We start from the raw sequence: 18,480 nt of genomic DNA, 5'->3' as shown, positions 1-18,480 counted from the left end.
GGGGTCCTAGAATTGGTGAAGTCAGAGGGGTCCCCCTGCACACTTGGCAGGGTCTATTCTAAGGTCGCCCTCCTGTCCCCACCCTATAGGCCTGGCCAGGAAGGTTAAGGCTGGGGTAGGGGGGTGGCAGGCATTTGACTGTCCAGAGGAGAGGGCTGCTAGCTAGGACCTGAGGCCCTCTGTGAAAACAGGGCCACTTCTGTGACTGAAAGTGTCTCTGGGTGATGCAAACGGTTAACACACTCAAATGCTGACCGAAAGGTTGGAGGTTTGAGTCTACCCAGTGGTGCATCAGAAGAAAGATCTGGCAATCTACTTCCCAGAAATCAGCCATTGAAAACCCTACGGAGACAGTTCTACTCTGACACACGTGGGGTTTCCATGAGTCAGAATCGACTCAAAGGCAACTGGTCTCTGTGTCAGAAGCCCTGCCACTCCCCTCCCTGTCCTCCCTGCTGTGTTGGGTCACCCTAGGGTAAGTCGCTGGCTGGGCCAGCTGCCAGCCAGTCCACCCCTGCCCCCACTTTGCCTCTGCCCTGTGGCCTGGAGGTCAGAGCTCCTCATATACACTTTGCTGGTGACTTCCCCTGAAGTCATCACCCCAAGAACTGGCAGGCATCAGCTCAGGCCTGTCCCAGCAGGGTTTCAACCCGAGGGGAAGGGAAAAACAGAGTCTGTTTCAATGGCACACAAGCACACTTCCTGCAGCAGGTTATAAACCCAGTGAACTATGGAAGCTGGAAAACCCGGCCTGGAGTAAGCTTCCCTTCCCCCTCCCTTCTCCCAGCCTGGCAGGGGCTCCTCAGTGCAGGACCTTGCTTGTTGATTCAGGCTCAGCCAGGCGCCACAAGAAAATCCAATCAGGCCAGGGAAAATCGATTTTATTTTCATGACCTGACTCCAGCCTTCCTCCACCACATGTCCAGCTCTCGTGAATAGTATCCTCTGGGATGTCCTCTCTCTTCCAGGGCCCTGCCAAGAGTGCCCCCTTATGGCCAAAGAGGTAGTGCAGAAGCGAAGCAAGGGCACTGGGAGGGGACAGAGACCTGAGTTTATGTTTGAGAATATCACAATTTGCTGTGTGACATGGGGCAAATTGTTTCCCATCTCTGGGCCTTGAGAAAGAAGGAGGTTGTCTCGGATCAGCTAAGGTCTTTTCCATTTGAAACATCTAATTATGTGGGAGAATTCTCACCTTCCAAGTAGGAGACTTGGGTTCGATTCCCGGCCAATGTACCTTATATGCAGCCACCACCCGTCTGTCAGTGGAGGCTTGCTTGTTGCTATGATGCTGAACAGGTTTCAGTGGAGCTTCCAAACTAAGAAGAACTAGGAAGAAAGGCCTGGAGCTCCACTACCAAAAATCAGCCTATAGATCACAATGGTCCGATCTGCAACCAATCATGGGGATGGTGCAGGAGCGGGCAGCATTTAGTTCCATTGTGCATGGGTTGCCATGAGTCGGGGGCCGACGTGACAGCAGCTAAAGACAATTATGTGGGTGTCCCGGCCCCTCCCCCCAGTCCGTGCTTGACCACCATCCATACTTTGTGCTCTAATGGGGGAAATGCTTGGCCACATTCTACTGAGTCTTGTCTCCTTCTCCATCTTGAGTAGAAAAGGAGGGAGTTGGAGGCTGGTGGGTAGGCGAGTGTTTTTGGTGCTGGTAGCCACCAGGCTTTGGTGTGTTGTACGTCCTCAAATCGGCCCATTCCCTGAAAACAGATTTAAGGGAAAAAAAAAATAAACATTCAGCATAGGAAACTTTGACCCTGGCCTTGTCTGACCCCAGGCAATGGTGGCAGTGATCTCTGGGCAGAATTCCTTCAGCAAATACGAGGAAGGCCCTGCCCTCAGCACAAAGCCAAGGGCAAAAAAAAAAAAAAAGCCAAGGGCAGAATTCTTCCAGCCTTAGGAGATAAGACCACAACCAGGGAGAGATGAAGTGGCCCATCAAGTTCCACAATCCACACTCAGCTGATTTCCTGGGAATCCCCTAGAGAGGGCTTGGGGCAGTTCCTGACCCGAGCTGATGGAGCTCACTCCATTCTGCCCCCCAGGCCTTTGCTGCTTTGTCCAGCCTAAGCGGAGAAAGCCCCAGGGCTCCCAGCTGAGATACACTTTCCCTGGCCCCATCAGCGCCCCACAGCAGCTAGGATGCTCATAAACAGTCTACTGTCTAAACTGCCCAGGGGGTACCGACCAGTGTGGACCTCATCTGGGCCCTCATTCCAAGGCCAGCGTGGAAGGTACATGGTCCCTGCCCTCAGGAAGCTCACAGCCTAAGCCCCCTCCACCCGATTTTCAAGCCCGATAGGAATGTGGCAGGGTCACCACCCTCCCTAGTGCTCCAGTCCCCCGCCCACGAGATCTGGGTGGTGCACCTTCTTCCTGGGAAGCCCCGAGAAAAAACCGGGCGAAAGGGCTTCGGCGTCCAGGACTCCAACACCCAGAAAGCCACTGAAGCCGCTCACTTGGGGGAACCGAGGCTCCTTCTAGGGCCCCTCGGTGCTGCCCGGGAGTACGCCACCTCCCACCCCGAGATTTGTGGCCGGAGGTGGCGGACCCAGCTCCGGCTGCGAAGCAGTGGGTGTCGGGCTCACTTGTTTTTTTTTTTTTTTTTAAAAGAAATATTCAAATGTTTAAGATGCAGTGTCCTACTTACGAAAGACTAACAAAACGTTTTCAGTCTGATATCGGATAAATCACGTAATATAGTAGCCTTCAGAAGCAATTCTACTCTGGGGCCGTCGCCCGGCTTTTTGAAAAGCCGACCTGACTGTAGAGTCAAAGAACCGATGTGTGGAACGCAGGCAGCTGATTCCAGCGCTCCAGAGGTGCTAACCCCGCCAACCACGGAGGGGCGTGCAGACGCTTCCGGGTCTAGAGGGGCCGCGGGCCCGAGCGATATGGCGGGAAGCGAACAGCGCACGCGCGCCAAGCTTAGCGGCGGCCCCCGCCCCTCGCTCCTCCCCTTCCGACCTCCAGGGGCGGGGCTAACATGGCTTCCGCCGGGGGTGGGAACACTGCTCACTACTCCATCCCTAATTCGCCGGCGGTTGCTTTTCCCACGACCCAATTTTAGTTTCCAAGCCCAACCCTTACAGGGTCCTGAGGCCCCTCGTCCCCAACACCCAATCCCAGCTGCAAAGCACTGCAGAGCCTGAACCCAGGAAGGAGCCAATTTCCAACCCCCGTACCCCTTGCCTCCCACACCGTCTCCACGGACCCCCGGAGCCTCCGCCACCCCGACCATGGCCCAGAAGCCGAAGGTGGACCCCCACGTCGGGCGGCTGGGATACCTGCAGGCACTGGTCTCGGAATTCCAGGAGACGGAGAGCCAAGGTGAGAACGGCGGGATGGAGACCAGGGGGCCGGAGGCCACCGCGACCGCCTCCCGGACCTGGTTCCAGTGCCGCTTTCCCCTTGTAGACGCCAAGGAGCAAGTCCTGGCCAACCTCGCCAACTTCGCCTATGACCCCAGCAACTACCAGTATCTGCGGCAGCTGCAGGTCCTGGATTTATTCCTCGATTCGCTGTCGGAAGAGAATGAGACCCTGGTGGAGTTTGCCATTGGTAAGGACGGGGACCGACCTGCGGGGGCCCACCCTCCTTGCACTGCCTGGTGGGCTGTGGTGAATGAGTGAGTTGCTAGGAAAGGAATCAGCTGTGAAGCGCGATATGTCTTGAACAGACCCTTTTTTAGTAACACTGACTATTGAAGGGTCTAGACAAGTTCTAAAGAATGTCCCATCGTCCAGTTTGTCTGGTTGCCTCTTCGCGGTGTCATTTAGCTTGTTTGTCTGCCCCCTTCATTTCCCGTAACCTAGAAATTAGATTTAAAGTCTTTTTTTAAAAAATTATTGTTGTTGTTGAGAACATAAACACAACAAAACATACACCAATTCAACAGTTTCTGCATGTACTATTCAATGACAATGATTACATTCTTCGGGTTGTGCAACTATTCTTACTCTCCTTTTCTGTGCTATTCCTCCCTTAAATACAAACTCACTGCCCACTAAGGTTCATATCTAATCTTTCAAGTTGTCAATTTGATCCTATATAGATAGATCTTAAAAGAACAGAATGCTCCAGGCAGACATTCTTTACTAATTGAGCTAAACTATGGTTTGGTTTTAAGAAGACTTCAAGAGTTATTTTTGGTTTAAGTTTTAAAGAGTAATAGTTTCAGAGGTTCATCCAGCCTCCGTGGCTCCAGAAAGCCTGGAGTCCATGAGCATTTGAAATTCCGTTCTTCATTTTCCCCCTTGTGATCAGGATTCTTCCATAGAATCTTTGATCAAACTATTCAGTAATGGTAGCTGGGCACCATCCAGTTCTTCCAGTCTCATGGCAAAGGAGGCAACTGTTCATGGAGACAATTAGCCATGCATCCGTTTTCCTCTCCTGTATCCTGACTCTCCTTCCTCTGTTGCACCGGGTGAATAAAGATCAATTGTTGTGCCTTGAAGAGCTGCTTGCAAGCTTTTAAGACCCCTGGCGCTATGAAACAAACTAGGAGGTAGAACAGAAGCACCAAACACGTTATTAGGACAATTAACTGGGATGTCCCAGGAGTTAGCAGAATCAAGTAGCAAATGTTTTTCTAGAAGACATCCTAGGTGAGTGTGAATTAGATTTTTGAGATACCATTCAGATCTGCCCCAGTGTTTGAGGTACCCAGGGCTAGAGTACACATGGGGGTTGACCCCCCATCCCTTCTCACCGAGGGGCCTCACATGCATGTGGGTGGATACCAAGCTCCGTTCACACCCCACCAACAGCTGCCCCAGCTGCCCCTTGGCCACTCCTTAGGCTGAGAGTGCACACACAGCAGTGAGGGCCACTCCCGGAGCCAGGAAGGAGAACCAGGCCGCTGTGGAAGTGAGTTTAGGGCCTGGAACTCCAGGTGCCGGCGTGGGGAGTGGGCTTCAGGTGGGCGCTGCAGAATAGGGCCCTCTAACGCTGGGCCTGGGACAGGAGCCCCCGTTGCCCAGGTCTAGGAGTGGTGCTAGCTCTTCTCTGCCGCTCTGGAAGATTATTATGCTCAGCGCTGTTGTTAGGTGCCACTGAGGGTAGTTTAGACTCAGAGTGATCTCATGTGACAGAGTAGAACTATCCCATGGGGTTTTCTAGGCTGTAATTTTTTTTATATATATTTTGCCACGATTTTTTTTTAAAAGGAAGAAAGTTTGTAAAGACCTATTTTCCATTAAGTTTAGTTTTAAAATAAAAGAGAATCTGCCACCACAGTGAGATGCCACTTCACATCTTCTGTAGTTGTTAGATGCCATCAAGTAAATTTCGACTCATAGCGGTCCCGTGTGACCGAGCAGAACTGCCCCATAGGGTTTTCTAGGCTGTAATCTTTACTGGAGCAGATCGCCAGGTCTTTCTCCCATGGAGCCGCTGGGTGAGTTCAAACTGCGAACCATTTGGTTAGCAGCCAAGTGCTTAACTGCTTAATGGGTCTCTCAGATTTCCTCCTGTCCTCTGAAGTAAATCCTACACCCCCACCCCCACTGTTCTGTAACTGCTCCGCAGCTTCTGCTGTCAACAGACAGTGGCCCCTTCGGACGCCTGTGGCTAGACCTGCACCTGGGAGAGCTAGAGGATAGATCCCAAATCAAGCTTCTAACCCTGGAGAAAACTTGCCTAACATCAAAGAGAAGTTGTCCTAAGAATGGACAACTTATTAACCAGAAGTCTGCTCTGCCGGGTCTCTTCAGGTTCAGGGAGCAGCTTTGCCGGGCAGGGGCACCCTGCCATCCTGGCCCAGTGCGTCTCCTCCGTGGGAACTGGGTGGGGGGCTTGGGCCTGGCCTGGGCTGTTGCTCTCCTGGGCCTGGAGTCCATGGCCGACTTCTCCATGTCTTAGATGGATTCTTGTGGGCGAGTCCTGTCCCTCCTCGGAGCCTTGTCTCCTCACCTGTGCCTTGCCTACCTCGCAGGACGGTTGTGGGGATCAGAAGTGTATGCCTGTGAGTCTGTCTGCCTCTCTGTGAAGATACTTTGTTTAGAATTGACAGTTTTCTTATCCCCAGGTATCCTTTCCCAGCCACTTTATTGGTGTGTGTATGTGTGTGTGTGTTTCTGTTTTTCTTTCTTTTTTTTTATTGTGGTAAAAATATATATAACACAACATTTACCAATTCACCAGTTTTTACATGTACAATTTACTGACACTGATTACATTCATCATGTTGTATGACCATCACCAGTATCCATTGCCAGACTTCCCATCACTGTGAACAGATACTCACTGCTCCCTAAGCAATGACCCCCTTTCCCTCCCTCCCACCCCGGTGGCCGCTAATAAACCTTGGTCTCTGTACATCTGCCCATTCTAGCAGTTCACAAAGAAGGATCCTACACTATTTGTCCTTTTGTGACTGACTGACTTCGCTCAGCGTAATGTTTTCAGAGTTCAGCCGGGTTGCAGCCTGTATCAGGACTTCATTCCTCTTTATGTCCCATCCCAGCCACTTGTTCCTCCTCTTCTCCCCCTCCCCGTCCTCCCACCAGAGCAAGGCCCCCATCCCAAGAGCACTAGCTTTCTCAGCATTTGAATCCCTCCGGGAGATCCTGCGCAGATTAAAAATCTCTTGCATTTATCGTGCATAACTTAAGGGAGAGTCCCTGTGGCACTCAGCAGTGTATTTGGTTACTGCTGTCGTTCCCCTGAGTGGCTGTGGCACTAAATGGGGCACAATGTCCGGTGCTCAGGCTGCCACAGAAGAGCTCTGAGCTGCGCTTTGTGGCTTGGAGCCCTTTATCTCTGGTGGCAGGCCTAAGATTGTGATCTCCAGATCACAGAGCTGAGGTTATCACTATATGTCTTGAATACTCAGGCCTTGTGGCCTGGGGAGGAGGCTGGAAGGGGTGGAAAGCGCAGGCAGGGACCAGCCATGAGCTGGTGCCGGACCCGGAGCAGGGTTGGTCCTGGGGTAGCCAGCAGCGAGAGCTGGGTCAGATTGCTTTGCTGCAGCTTGCAGAACACGAACCACGATGTCCGTCGGTTGGCAAGCCGTGGGGGGTGCTTAGTAAGAGCTGGGCTTTGGGGTCAGACAGGCCTGGGTTCAGGTCCTTCCTCCACGGCTCACCGTCTGGGCGTCATTTCCCTTTTCCTGTCACCTGCCAGATGGGGGCAGTATCAGTGCCCGCCTCACAGCGTTGCTGAGAATTGGATGAAATAATGATGCTGTTGTAGGACCAGGGTCTGCAGCTGCAGTATCCCCTCTTCCTCCCACAAGGACCTGGTGTCCTGAGCCCCTTTGGGGTAAACAACTCCCTCTTCTGGGCTGGGATGGGATAATGTCCTATCAAGGGAACCACCCACCGGCTCCGGAGATTCTTGCCTTCTGGAAAAACATTACTGAATGATAGGGAATAATAGGAACATTGATCTCAGCGTCCCAGCAGGAGCCCAGGCGGAGTTAGCTGAGTGAGCCTTGCCATAATGTGTGCCGGCCCGAGCTCAGCCTTCCATCTCCAGAGCCGGGCGGTGGAGCTTAGTGATGATAGCAGCATCCACGAGTACCCACTATGTGCCGTGCACTGCACCACATGAGCGTCACCTCCTCTGAGCCTGAGTCACAATTGACGGGCGCTGTGCTTCTAACACCCGTTTCCACTGAAGAATCTGGGGCTTAGCAGGTGAAGTAGGTTCTAAGGGTTAAAAAGTGCCAGACCTCTGTCTTCAACCCAAAGCAGTTGGATTCTCGAAGCTACTCTCTTGACCACTTTCCTGCCCTTGGAAACTTCCCTAATTCCTAGGCTTGTGCACTGTTAAAGCTAGAGAGGAACTTAGTCCACATCCGTCCTTTTACTGACGGGAAAACTGAGGCATTGTCATCTGCCCCTCAGCCGGTGTCAGAAGGCAGGTTTTCTTCTGTCTGTCCTTGCAGCCCACCACAGTCACAGGTGGGTCCTTCCGTGGTGTTCTGAGAACGGTGTCTGCTCTCTCGTCAGTGCTCGGCTTCCTGTCTGAGGCCGAGAACCCCAGCTCCGTGGGGCTTCAGTTTGGGCTGCAGTTAGTTCTGTCCGTTGTGGCTGCAGTCCTTCTGTGTGACCTCCTCTTAAACTCCCCCTCCCCGCCCAGTATAGCAGCAGCCCTGAGGAAGGATCTGACGGCAGCAATTGCGGAGAACACGCAGGGGCTTTAAGTTTCCCTCTCTATATACCTTCCCTTCTTGGCAGTTTTGTTACTTAAACAAGGTTCAAGTAGCTGGCCTCCCAGAGTTCAGGGTAAATCACTTTCCTTTGTTCTATTTCCTGCAATACATGTAGCTTCCACCAGATGGTGGTGGTGCTCGAGAGAGGCTGGTAAATCCTCATTGCCTCTCTGGAAACTAGTGAAACTGAACATAGGCACACACCCCGTGGAGCCCTGGTGGCACAGTGGTTAAGCGCTACCACTGCTAACCAGAAGGTTGGCCGTTTGAATCCACCAGCCGCTCCTTGGAAACCCTGTGGGGCAGTTCTACTCTGCCCTATAGGGTCACTCAGTATGAGTCAGAATCGACTCTGACTGCAACGGGTTTGTTTTGTTTTTTAACGCACCCCATGACCCAGCAGTATCGTTCATTGTGCATCCAGACAAATGTTCAGCAATGTCACTGATAGCATTGTCTGTAACTGTCCCAAGCTGGCAACCATGGATACCGACACCAGATCGTTCATACAATATTTAGTAATGAAAATGAACAATCTCCAGCTACATGGAATAGATTAATCTTACAACCATGGTGTTAAGCAAACATTGTGATTTCATTACTATAAAATCCAATAAAAGGCAGAACTCAACTGTATAATATTTAGATATGTGTGTGTGTAGTAAAAAAAAAAATTAGTTAAATTTTAGAAAGGCCCTGCTTATATCTAGAATTAAGGCAAGGGAAAATTAGTCCTTCAAGTCAAGGAGAGATGGTAGAGGCCGCTCTGGCAAATAATTCATTTAAAAATTATGAAATTATTAGGAATGAGGAAGATGTTCACCTCTGCAGGTAGGAGAGAGGGAGAGGCTCTCACGAAGCAACATAGAGGGGTTCCGGATTGCCAGCAGTTTTTGTTCTTGACCTCGGTGGTGGTTACACAGGCGTTTGCTTTATCATCGTTGAGCTCAGCCTGTATATGTCAGCCCTTTTCTGCTTGTGCGGGCCTCTGCCAGTCTCTGGGGCTATGAAGAGATACGTGATTGACCCCTACCTTCCAGGAGTTCACAGTCTGGTCAGGGAGGTGAAATTCAGTCGCATACAAAGGAATGTGTACCAGATGTCACATGAATGGTACAAGACAGTTAATATCCATCAAGTGTCTACTGTGTGCCGCGGAGATGCCTCAATTACATTATTTAATTCTCTCTAGGAGCCCTGGTGATGCAGTGGTTAAATGCTCAGCCGCTAGCCAAAAGCTCCATGGGAGAAAGATGTGGCAATCTGCTTCCGTAAAGATTACAGCCTATGAGGCGCTTCTGCTCTGTCCTGTAGTGTCGCTTTGAGCCTGAATTAACTCAAAGGCAATGGGGATTGTTTTTTTAATTCTCTTTGCCCATTTTACTGATGAAGAAACTGAGGCTTACGGAAGCTGAGTGGCTAGCTCTGAGTCACGTAGGTCCTCAGTAGCAGAACTGGGATTTCAAGAAGATCTGCCCGCCCTGGAGCCTCGCTCCGTCCGCTGTGCCGTGTGCTCCCCCGGCCCTCCTGCCCTCACTCTATGGCCAGGCTCTGGGCTCACACAGCCTTCTGCTGCAAAAAGAGATTCCCAGCAGCTTTCTCTAGAGACTATTTTGCCCCTCCTACTTGAAATTTCAGAAGGAACTTTTTTCAAGATGCTTAAGTCAAATGAGGATTTTGATCCTGGGCTGGGCCGCGGTGGGTGGGCGGGCCTCGGGTGTAGTCATGTCTGGGCCGCCTTTTTAGGGTTTGCCTGGCTGCTGGGTGCCGGCTAAGCACTTGTCAACATGGCCTCATAACCCCCAGACAATCCTCAGACCCTGCCCTCTCTGAGCCCCCAGCTTTCTCATCCAGGCCGCACTTGGAGTTTCCTCTGTTGCCCCTCCTGGGGGCTTCCGTGGATCTTGGCGTCTAGAGGGGCCCTGCCATTTCCTCCCATTCTGTTTCTCTTGTCTTGCTCGGGTTGTTCAAAGCTGCTCATCAGCCAGTCAGGACTTGTTCTCCTTTTTTGTTTTTAACAGTGTGCTGTGGTTGGGCACTTTAGGATGCTTCCAGTTTTGTGTAGATGGTTTTCCCAGCCCTTCTTGCTTCTTCAGGCAGGCTACCTGAGGGGGACTTGGGGAAAGCTTAAAGCAGCTGAGGCCTCTTGCAGGTTCTGGCGCCATCTTGGCGGCTCCAGCCCAGCCTTCTCACCTTGCCCCTGAAGCTCTCTGCTGTTCCCTTCCCAGGTTCTCGCTCCCCTTTTAATCTCTGAGAGGCTTAAGAGGGGCTTAAAGAACGCCCCTGCGGCTGAGGTGAGCTCTGGCAGGGCACCTGCTCCATCTGGGAGGCTTCCAGGCCTCTGAACCAGGGGTGCAGGAGCCAGTCGTGAGGCCTCCTCCTCCCCCCAGCCCCCAGCAGATGCCATCTGCTGATCCAGCCCCACCCAGCCCCACGGGCAGTGATGCTGACTCACGGCTAGGTGAGTGACTCATGGCTTCATCTTATCACACTTCCACTGCAGCAGGAAGCTGCCCACTCCCCGCTCAGACGAACCCACCTGCTGGTCCCTGCTCCAGGCCAAGCCTGGCATCTGGCCTTGGGAGCATCAGTCGTCCTCCTGGCTCCACAGGGACTCAGTTTCCCCTGGGAGTGGCAACGGGCTCCCCTCTGGGACTTTGGGCAAGTTACTCAACCCCTCAGAGCCTCAGCTTCTCCACTAAGATGGGGGTGACAGTACGCCTGCTTGGTTGGGTTCAGCCATGTGTTCAACATGTGTTCAGTGTGTGTCCACTGTTCTGGGATCCGGAGGCCAGCGAGGGAGGCCCCGCCTCGCGGAGAGTGCCGGCTAGTGAAGCCAGCTGCAGGACGAGCCCAGGCGTGCTGAGGTCTGCACAGCTGAACCGGGCGGACGCTGGTCGAGATTGCAGAGAAAGCCTCTGAGTGTGGGTGGTCTGGGGGGTGCTCGCTGAGAGGGGATGGTTCAGCTGACTCCTGAGGAGGAAGGAGCAGCTGTACAAAGAAAAGGGAAGGAGAACCCCAGGAGAGGAAACAGCTAGTGCAAAGGCCCCCAGCAAGAAAGAGCTTGGTGTTTTGGAGGCCCTGAAAGGAGGCCAGAGGGCTAGGGCACCACGGTTAGCCAGAGGGTGGCCAGGGGTGGCGGGGACAGACCCTAGGGGGCCTGGTGGCCATGCAGGAAGGGGGCTCTGGCCTCAGGGTGATTGGGACTCAGTGGAAACCTGTGTGAAGCACAGTGGCTAGCACCCAGCACGGGCCCACAAGCGGGCATTTCCTTCTCTGGCACCCAGTGCGCCCGTTTGGCACCAGAGGGCCTCTTAGCGCCTCTTCTCCCTCCAGCTGCTCGTCCTCCTCCCAACTCCCAGCCTCCCCTCCTTCAGAAGCTACCTGTGCGGGCCAGGCAGGTGTCAGCAGCGTCCTGTGCAGCCCCAGCCCGCTGCACTCCTCCCAGCCTCTTTCCCGTCGGCCGCTACTTTAAAACACTTACACTTACAACTAATATTGTAGGGCGTCTCTGCGCAGGCCCCTGTGGACACGGCAGGAATAAGACAGCTGAGGTCTTGACCTCAGGGTACTTACTTTTAGAGGGGCTCGGGAGGCAGGTAGCCAGAAAACATAGGTGAAGAGAAGACAGTGAAGCGGTGACCAGGGCAGTGCCCTGGGAGTGGAGGGGACAGTCACACGGGGGCTCTCAGGGAAGCCCACACTGGCCAGGTGGGGCAGGAAGTGCTTGTACCAAAAGGTCCTAAGACTGGACCGAGGGATAGAGACGTGGAGGAGGATGGTGCAGGGCCGGCAGGCTTCCTGAGGGAGTGGGGACTTGGTTCCAAATGGCAGGCCTTCCCTGTAGCAGGCCTCACACTGAGCCAGGTGCAGCCAGGGAGGGGCACAGGGCCAAGGCTGGGCTGTCCCCGCCACCCCCTCACCCCCCTTCCCCTGAGGGGCAGCACAGGCACCTGCCCACCTTGCTTAGTATGATGTCCTGGTCAGGTTTCAGGCTGGGGCAGTGGGCGGGGCTGTGACTCCTGATTGGACTTGTTGGGCATATTGTGCAAATGAGCTGAGAAGCCATGTGGCTTTCCTGCACATGGAACCTAAAGGTGGAGAGACCATGGTGGCCAGAGGCTGTCAGGATGCTCAGGAAGTCACCTCCGGGCATTAGGGGGCAGTGCTCAGAGGTGAGATGTGAGAGAAAGGGGGGCCTGGCCTCACTGCTTGAGCACATGGGGCTCTGTCCCTGGGCTTTTCTGTTGTTTGTCCCCCAGAATCCTCATCACAGCAACCTAGAGGCTAAAATGGTCTGACTTCTCCGTCCGTGGTGCTGCATTTATAAAATGGTGTACTGCAAAGCTGTTCGGTGAGGCAGGAGTGTAGGTTGTTGGCATAGAAGGAGGTTCACAATACACGGTGTTTTTATTTTTTTGTTGTTGATATTGAGAATATACACAGCGAAACAGACACCACTTCAACAATTTCTGCTGTACATTTCAGCGACAGTGATTATCCTTCGTGCTGTGCAACCATTCTCACCTTCCTTTTCTGAGTTGTTCCTCCCACATTAACATAAACTCACTGCCCCCTAAGGTTCCTATCTCATCTTTCAAATTGCTGTTGTCAAATTGATCCCAACTAGATAGTTCTTAAAAGAGCATAATGCTCAAGGCAGACATTTTTTACTGGTTAAGCTGTGGTCACAGTACATTGTTAAATGAGAATAGCTGGCTTACAAAACAGTTACGGAGAATATCCCATTTCTACTAAATATTTCTGTGCGCACATAGAAAGCTGTGGGACGACGAAGGCAGGAATCTTAAATGTCTGGGTGGTAGGATTAAGGTGGCTTATATCTTGGCTCCTTTCTATAAATATTTTAACCCTTTATTGAGGTATAATTGACATACGATAAGCTGTACATATTTAAAGTGCACAATTGGATATGTTTTAACAAATGTATTCTGGTGGTGTAGTGGTTAAGTGCTGTGGCTGCTAACCAAAAGGTTAGCAGTTCAAATCCACCAGGCGCTCCTTGGAAACTCTATGGGGTAGTTCTCCCCTGTCCTATAGGGTCGCTATGAGTTGGAATCGACTCGACGGCAGCGGGTTTGGTTTTTGGTTATACCCCTGTGAAACCATCACCTCACCATTATTTTTAAACTCCTCTAAAATGATGATCTCTTGTGGGTCTTGTTTTTCTCACTTTAAAAAAAAGGAAAGCATATCAGCCATTGAACTGGCTGGACCACGCGGCAAAGGGATTTGTGGAAGGTCTCAGCCGAGTGAGGGGCAGCAGGCAGGCAGGTCTCTCCGGAACTCTGAAAAGGAGGGCTGGGGGGCTGGGGATGAGTGGACTTCTGACAGGCTGGGGCCCTTCCTTCCGGGACTCAGTGGGCAGGGAGGAGGGAGAGGCAGGCAGGAAGAGGCCCAGGGAGGGGGCCTCCAGATTCACCCTCTCTTCCCCAGGCGGCCTCTGCAACCTGTGTGCAGACAAGGCCAACAAGGAGCACATCCTGCAGGCAGGCGGCATCCCACTCATCATCAACTGCCTGTCCAGCCCCAACGAGGAGACGGTGCTGTCTGCTGTCACCACACTCATGTACCTGAGCCCGTCGGGCCCCGGCTCCCACCCTGAGCTGACCGCCCTGCCTGTGGTCCAGTGCATGCTGCGTTTCTCTCTCTCCGCCAACACGCGCCTCCGCAACCTGGCCCAGATCTTCCTGGAAGACGTCTGCTCCCCGAGCCAGGTGGCTGAAGCCCACCGCTGGGGGGTGCACTCTGCCCTGGGCATCCCATTGCCCAAGGACTGAGGCCCACAGCACCCCTGCTCCCGGGGGGCCTCGTGCAGGAGATAAAACCATGGTGGGGGCACAGGAGTGGGGCCAGCACAGCACCCCCAAGCACATTCTCCCAGAGTGGTGCCTTCTCTCTCACACAGTGCTCAGGACAGGAGTCTCCAGCGTGATGAAAAGGCGTTAGAAGACCTGCGGAACCAGACTTCGTGACACTGGCAGAAGAAAATGAAGGGTGGTGCCACTTCATGGGCTGGCTCGCCCCCGAACTGGAGGCTGAGGTCCTGCCTCCCAGGCCCACTCCACTGCAGGCTCCGCCGAGCATAGAACCTCCAGGTTCCTGGATCCACAGGCTTCGGAGAAGGGGCTTCTCAGGCGGAGCACCAGGGACCGGAGGCTCAGGAGCGTTGTCTGTACTTCAGTGAGTAGGGCATCGTCCCTGAATAGGGGGTCTGGAGTGATTTCAAGGGATAGAAATGAGAAGTCTCATGGCTAAAAGCATCTCGGGGGCCCTGGGAAGCAGGAAGGGTGTGTCAGCCCAGTGACTGTTAATGTGGCCATCAGGCATTAAGACCAAGGTCACAGAGGTGACAACACATCAGAATAAAGGCAGGAACCCGTGAAGCCACGTCTTCTCCCCTCACCACCCCCAGGGCTCTCTCTGCCATCAGGGTTAGTGAGAGCGAGTCCCTGCTGGTCAGCATGTTGTGTGGGACCCAATAGAAAGCTGGGGCTTGGGAGCAATGAGGGGTCCTGACCCCTCTTCTCCACTGCCTTAGAGTTAGCCCCTGAGATGGCCAAGGAAAGGTCAAGCGTCTTAGAAAGGGAGGAGGGATGGTCTCTGTTACGGATTGTGGATGGTCTCTGTTATGGATTGTGTCCCCAAAAATGTGTTGTAAATCCTACTAAATTCGGGAGTCGGGTTTTCTTTGTTATGTTAATGAGGCAGTATCAGTGCAGGGCGTGTCTTAAACCAATCTCTCTGAGACAGAAAAGAGCAGATGAAGTAAGCAATCAGAGATGGGGGAAGAGAGCTACCATGCCACATGGGATCTCCAAGGAACCCAGGAACAGACAAGGACCTTCCCCCAGAGCCAACAGAGAGAGCACCTTCCCCTAGAAGGCTCCTTCTAGCCTCCTAAATGGGGAGAATAAATCTCTCTTCGTTAAAGCCACCAACTTGTGGTGTTTGTTACAGCAGCACTAAGAAACTAAGACAATGTCTCAGTGGGAGCGGAGGCAGGCAGATTCGGAGCCACTGGACTCGGGAGAGCAAGGGGAGGGAGGGAAGGCCTCATCAGCCCTGGTCCAGTGCCCCTCCCACCTCCTGTACTTTTTCTGTCCCAAATAAAGGGCCCTAAGAAACCAGAGAGCTGAAGATTTTTATTAAAAGGTTCTTGACCACCTTCCCCAGGGTGCTCCCATGTCCGCCACGCTCTAGTGCACGAAAGTGGCTGGGCAGTGAGAGCAGTGGTCCCTGTGTCTCCCCGCCCCTCCATGCCCAGTCTCTCGACACTGCTGGGATGCCCCCTGGCCTGCCTTCCCTTCCCTCAGCCACTGTCCACTGCCGTGGTCCCTTGGCTTGTTCCTGGAGGAGCCCCAGGCCCTCGCAGTCCTACAGCGAGGTGCCCCGCTTGCTGTCTATGATCTCCCTCCAGTTGTCACTCCAGGAGAGCAGCCGTCTCCTCGTGGGGGGCAGGGCCAGGTGCTGGTTGTGGCAGCAGGTGAACAAGATGTGCTCCCAGCGTGGGGTCTTCTCTTGGCCTGGGGCACATCAGGGAGAAAGGTGGTGAGCATGGAATCCGGTTATCTTTACTCCTTCTCCCTAATCCAGATGGCTGGATGCAGGTTGCCAAGGAAATGGGTCCTACCTTGAATAGTGTCCTTGTCATCAATGAGCAGGTCCCCCAAGACCACCGTCTTGTCCCTTGTCAGGATAATGCGCTCCACAAACTGGGGCCCCAAGTGCTTCTCCACCCAGCGGTACTGCAGGAAGCAGAGACTGTCAGTGGGGTCTGGTGGGGTCTGGATTCAGGGCCAGTGAGCGGGTAGAACGTGGCTGGGAGCGGGAGCTGCAGCCCAAGAGGCTGGTCCCCTCCTCTGGCCCCTGCTATCTGTTTGCCCAGGAGGTGCCGGGGGCCTCCACACCTTCTCTCTCACACAGTGCTCATACTTCATCAGGGGGCTGGTACAGATGAAGACCTCGGTGCTGCAGGAAAGGGGTGCTGTTAGATGGAGGGGGCCCCCACATCACCCTGTGTCACTCCCTTGCCTCCCCACCCTATCTTACTCCTCCATGTCCTTCATCTCCCGCATGGCTTCCAGGGCCCCAGGGATGGGCTCCAAGTCCAGGAAAAAGCCTGGGGCTTCATACACACTGGCCACTTTATCCTGGAAGACACAACCCTCGTCTGCCTCCAGCTGATCTAGCCCAGCAGGACGCTCACAAGAAGGTTCCTGGAGGCCCTTCCGTCCCACATCAGAGTGTAAGAGGATTGTGCTTAGTGGGGGCACTCTCCCAAACTTTCTTGTGTGTGTGTTGCGGGGAGGTGAACTGTGAAGCGAGAGTACTGTTCATTTCAAACAGAAAGGGGGTGTCTCCGTAAATGGGACAGCGACGGTCCGCCCAAGGGGGTGGGGGGGTCCCCGCTTCCGAGGACGTCGTAGGGGTCGTTAGGGCTCCCCGCTCCGGGGGCGACGTGGGGTGGTGGGGTCCAGTCTCCCCTCCCGGGGGCGCCATGGGGTCGTGGGTTCCGGGTGGTGCTGGGGGACCTGGGGTCCGGGCCCCCGGGGGCGCCGTGGGGCTGTGGGATCGGGGCTCCCTGCTCCGGCGGCGTCGTGGGGCCCGGAATCCCCGCCCGCGCTGCGTCCCACTCATTCATTCCTACCGCCAGGTCGGGGCGCAGGGCGCGGTACTGCTCGCAGACCAGGAAGCCGCGGCGCTCCTCCAGCGGCACATGCGGGTCGGCAGGGAAGCGGCGGCGGAAGCTCCGCAGGAGGCCGCCCTCGAAGTCGGCCAGCACGCAGTCCATGTCCACCAGCACCCGCACGGCCCGCGCGCGCCGCACCGCCATCGCCACCCGAGGAGCTGCCGGGGGGCCAGGGGCGCGAGCGGAGGGCGGAGCCAGGAAGCTGGGTTGGGGCGCGGCCGGCAGCTCCAGCTCCGTCTCCGGAAGGGCGGGAGGCGCCAACACCAGCGCGGCGTGCGGGGCCGCCGCTTCTGGAGACGCGGCGGGAGGGGCCAGCCGGCTCATTTGTATAGGCCGCCGCGTCTGGACTCGTGGGCGAGGGTTTGGGGAGTCGGGTTTCTGATCCTCAGCTTCCCAGCCAGGTCACATCTGCCTACCCCCCCGGCCCCAAACCTCACCGCAAACGCACCCCGCTTCCCGAAATGTTACGGGGGCGGGCCTTCCAGCGCCCGACAGAGGGATAATTCAAAACACCGGGAGGCAAGCCGTTAAGGTAAAAAAACAAAACCTGTTACGGTCAAGTAGATTAGGATTCGTGGCGACCCCATGTGTTACAAAGTAGAATTGCCCCTTAGGGTTTTCTTAGCTGTAATTTTAACAGGAGCCCTGGTGGTGCAGTGGTGAAGCGCTCGGCTGCTAAGGAAAGGTCAGCGGTTGGAACCCATCAGCTGGTCCGCAGAAGAAAGATGTGGCTGCCTACTTCCGTAAAGATTTATAGTCTAGGAAGCCATGTGAGACAGGTTTACTCTGTCCTACTACAGGGTCACTATGAGTGGCATAGACTCCACAGCAGTGGATTTTTTTTCTTTTTTTTAATCTTAACGAAAGCAGATCGCCAGGCCTTTCTTTTGCAGTGTCTGGGTGGGTTCCAAACCCCAACCTTGAGATTAGTAGTAGAGCATAAACTTTTTGCACACCTAGGGAGTTTAATAACAAGTCAGGGCTACTTAAACCTGTGGGGCCTCACGTTTGTCCTAGACTCCATCCCTTCGGGTCCAGGGGGCCCGCGGTTCTCCCTTCCCTGCTTTTCAGGGCGAAGACCCCAGACTGGTGCTTGAAGCCAGCAGCAGCACCAAACCGCGAGTTGTGGGGGGTCCTGCTAAATGTTTGAAGTGAATGAATCTGTTCAGGACATGGGCCAAGTCAGTCAGGCTTCTAGGAGACCAATTCGTAACCCAGAGTTGACCTACAACATGGGAGCATCTATTTTAAACACCCACTTCTACCTGGAAGACACGGTTTCCATCAAGCTCAGGTAATGGGGACCGCCCTCCTTTCGTGGAACTGAAACCTCTTATCAATAATCAGCCCTTACATCCACCTCTGGAAATGCTGAATGTTGCTGAATTGTGTTGACTCCCCTCTTTGTAGATTTCATGCAGTTTCCTGACTACACCACAGTGTATCTCCCTACAAATTATAAACTCAGATCTTGCCGTGTTCCCCATCCGACCACCCCAATACTTCCCAATACCGATGGAACTCATCGCAAGGGGGACCCTGGCATCTCATTCTAAGGCCATCTAATTTCAAGACGCTAAGAAAGTTAGAA

At 54.0% G+C, this 18,480-nt stretch overlaps 2 protein-coding genes across 4 annotated transcripts; one reads left to right on the top strand and one right to left on the bottom strand.

Moving 5' to 3' along the window:
- Nucleotides 1-3,202: 3,202 nt before the first annotated feature.
- Nucleotides 3,203-15,330, top strand: ARMC7 (armadillo repeat containing 7). Of its 3 annotated transcripts, none has more exons than XM_004374399.3 (3): nt 3,203-3,345; nt 3,433-3,576; nt 13,634-15,330. In XM_004374399.3, the coding sequence occupies exons 1-3, from the start codon at nt 3,255-3,257 to the stop codon at nt 13,975-13,977; spliced, it is 579 nt and encodes a 192-aa protein (XP_004374456.2). In that variant the 5' UTR covers nt 3,203-3,254; the 3' UTR covers nt 13,978-15,330. The 3 variants fall into 3 exon arrangements, with proteins under 3 accessions (XP_004374456.2, XP_012410431.1, XP_012410430.1); XM_012554977.2 differs by lacking the exon at nt 13,634-15,330 and adding an exon at nt 6,528-6,571 and having other exon boundaries at nt 3,204-3,345; XM_012554976.2 differs by having other exon boundaries at nt 3,255-3,345; nt 3,433-3,512; nt 13,634-13,886.
- A 2-nt stretch (nt 15,331-15,332) lies between these two features.
- Nucleotides 15,333-17,075, bottom strand: NT5C (5', 3'-nucleotidase, cytosolic). The gene is made up of 5 exons (XM_012554903.2): nt 16,848-17,075; nt 16,250-16,350; nt 16,108-16,168; nt 15,831-15,945; nt 15,333-15,723 (listed from the first exon to the last, which is right to left on the bottom strand). Exons 1-5 carry the CDS (start codon nt 17,031-17,033, stop codon nt 15,575-15,577), a joined length of 612 nt encoding a protein of 203 aa, XP_012410357.1. The 5' UTR covers nt 17,034-17,075; the 3' UTR covers nt 15,333-15,574.
- Nucleotides 17,076-18,480: the final 1,405 nt, after the last annotated feature.

The sequence above is a fragment of the Trichechus manatus genome, unplaced genomic scaffold, assembly GCF_000243295.1.
Source record: "Trichechus manatus latirostris isolate Lorelei unplaced genomic scaffold, TriManLat1.0 scaffold00028, whole genome shotgun sequence".
In the NCBI taxonomy this organism is placed as follows: domain Eukaryota; kingdom Metazoa; phylum Chordata; class Mammalia; order Sirenia; family Trichechidae; genus Trichechus; species Trichechus manatus.
Note: the sequence above shows the minus strand (reverse complement) of the source record. Positions and strands in the feature narration are given on the sequence as shown.

What these genes read in the sequence shown, in the direction of transcription:
- ARMC7 (XM_004374399.3), top strand. Translation starts at nt 3,255, where the DNA reads ATGGCCCAGAAGCCGAAGGTGGACCCCCACGTCGGGCGGCTGGGATAC. An exon ending in CCAGGAGACGGAGAGCCAAG is followed by an intron (nt 3,346 to 3,432) that starts GTGAGAACGGCG and finishes TTCCCCTTGTAG; the next exon opens with ACGCCAAGGAGCAAGTCCTG. An exon ending in CCTGGTGGAGTTTGCCATTG is followed by an intron (nt 3,577 to 13,633) that starts GTAAGGACGGGG and finishes TCTCTTCCCCAG; the next exon opens with GCGGCCTCTGCAACCTGTGT.
- NT5C (XM_012554903.2), bottom strand. Translation starts at nt 17,033, where the DNA reads ATGGCGGTGCGGCGCGCGCGGGCCGTGCGGGTGCTGGTGGACATGGAC. An exon ending in GAGATGAAGGACATGGAGGA is followed by an intron (nt 16,169 to 16,249) that starts GTAAGATAGGGT and finishes CCTTTCCTGCAG; the next exon opens with CACCGAGGTCTTCATCTGTA. An exon ending in TGACAAGGACACTATTCAAG is followed by an intron (nt 15,724 to 15,830) that starts GTAGGACCCATT and finishes GATGTGCCCCAG; the next exon opens with GCCAAGAGAAGACCCCACGC.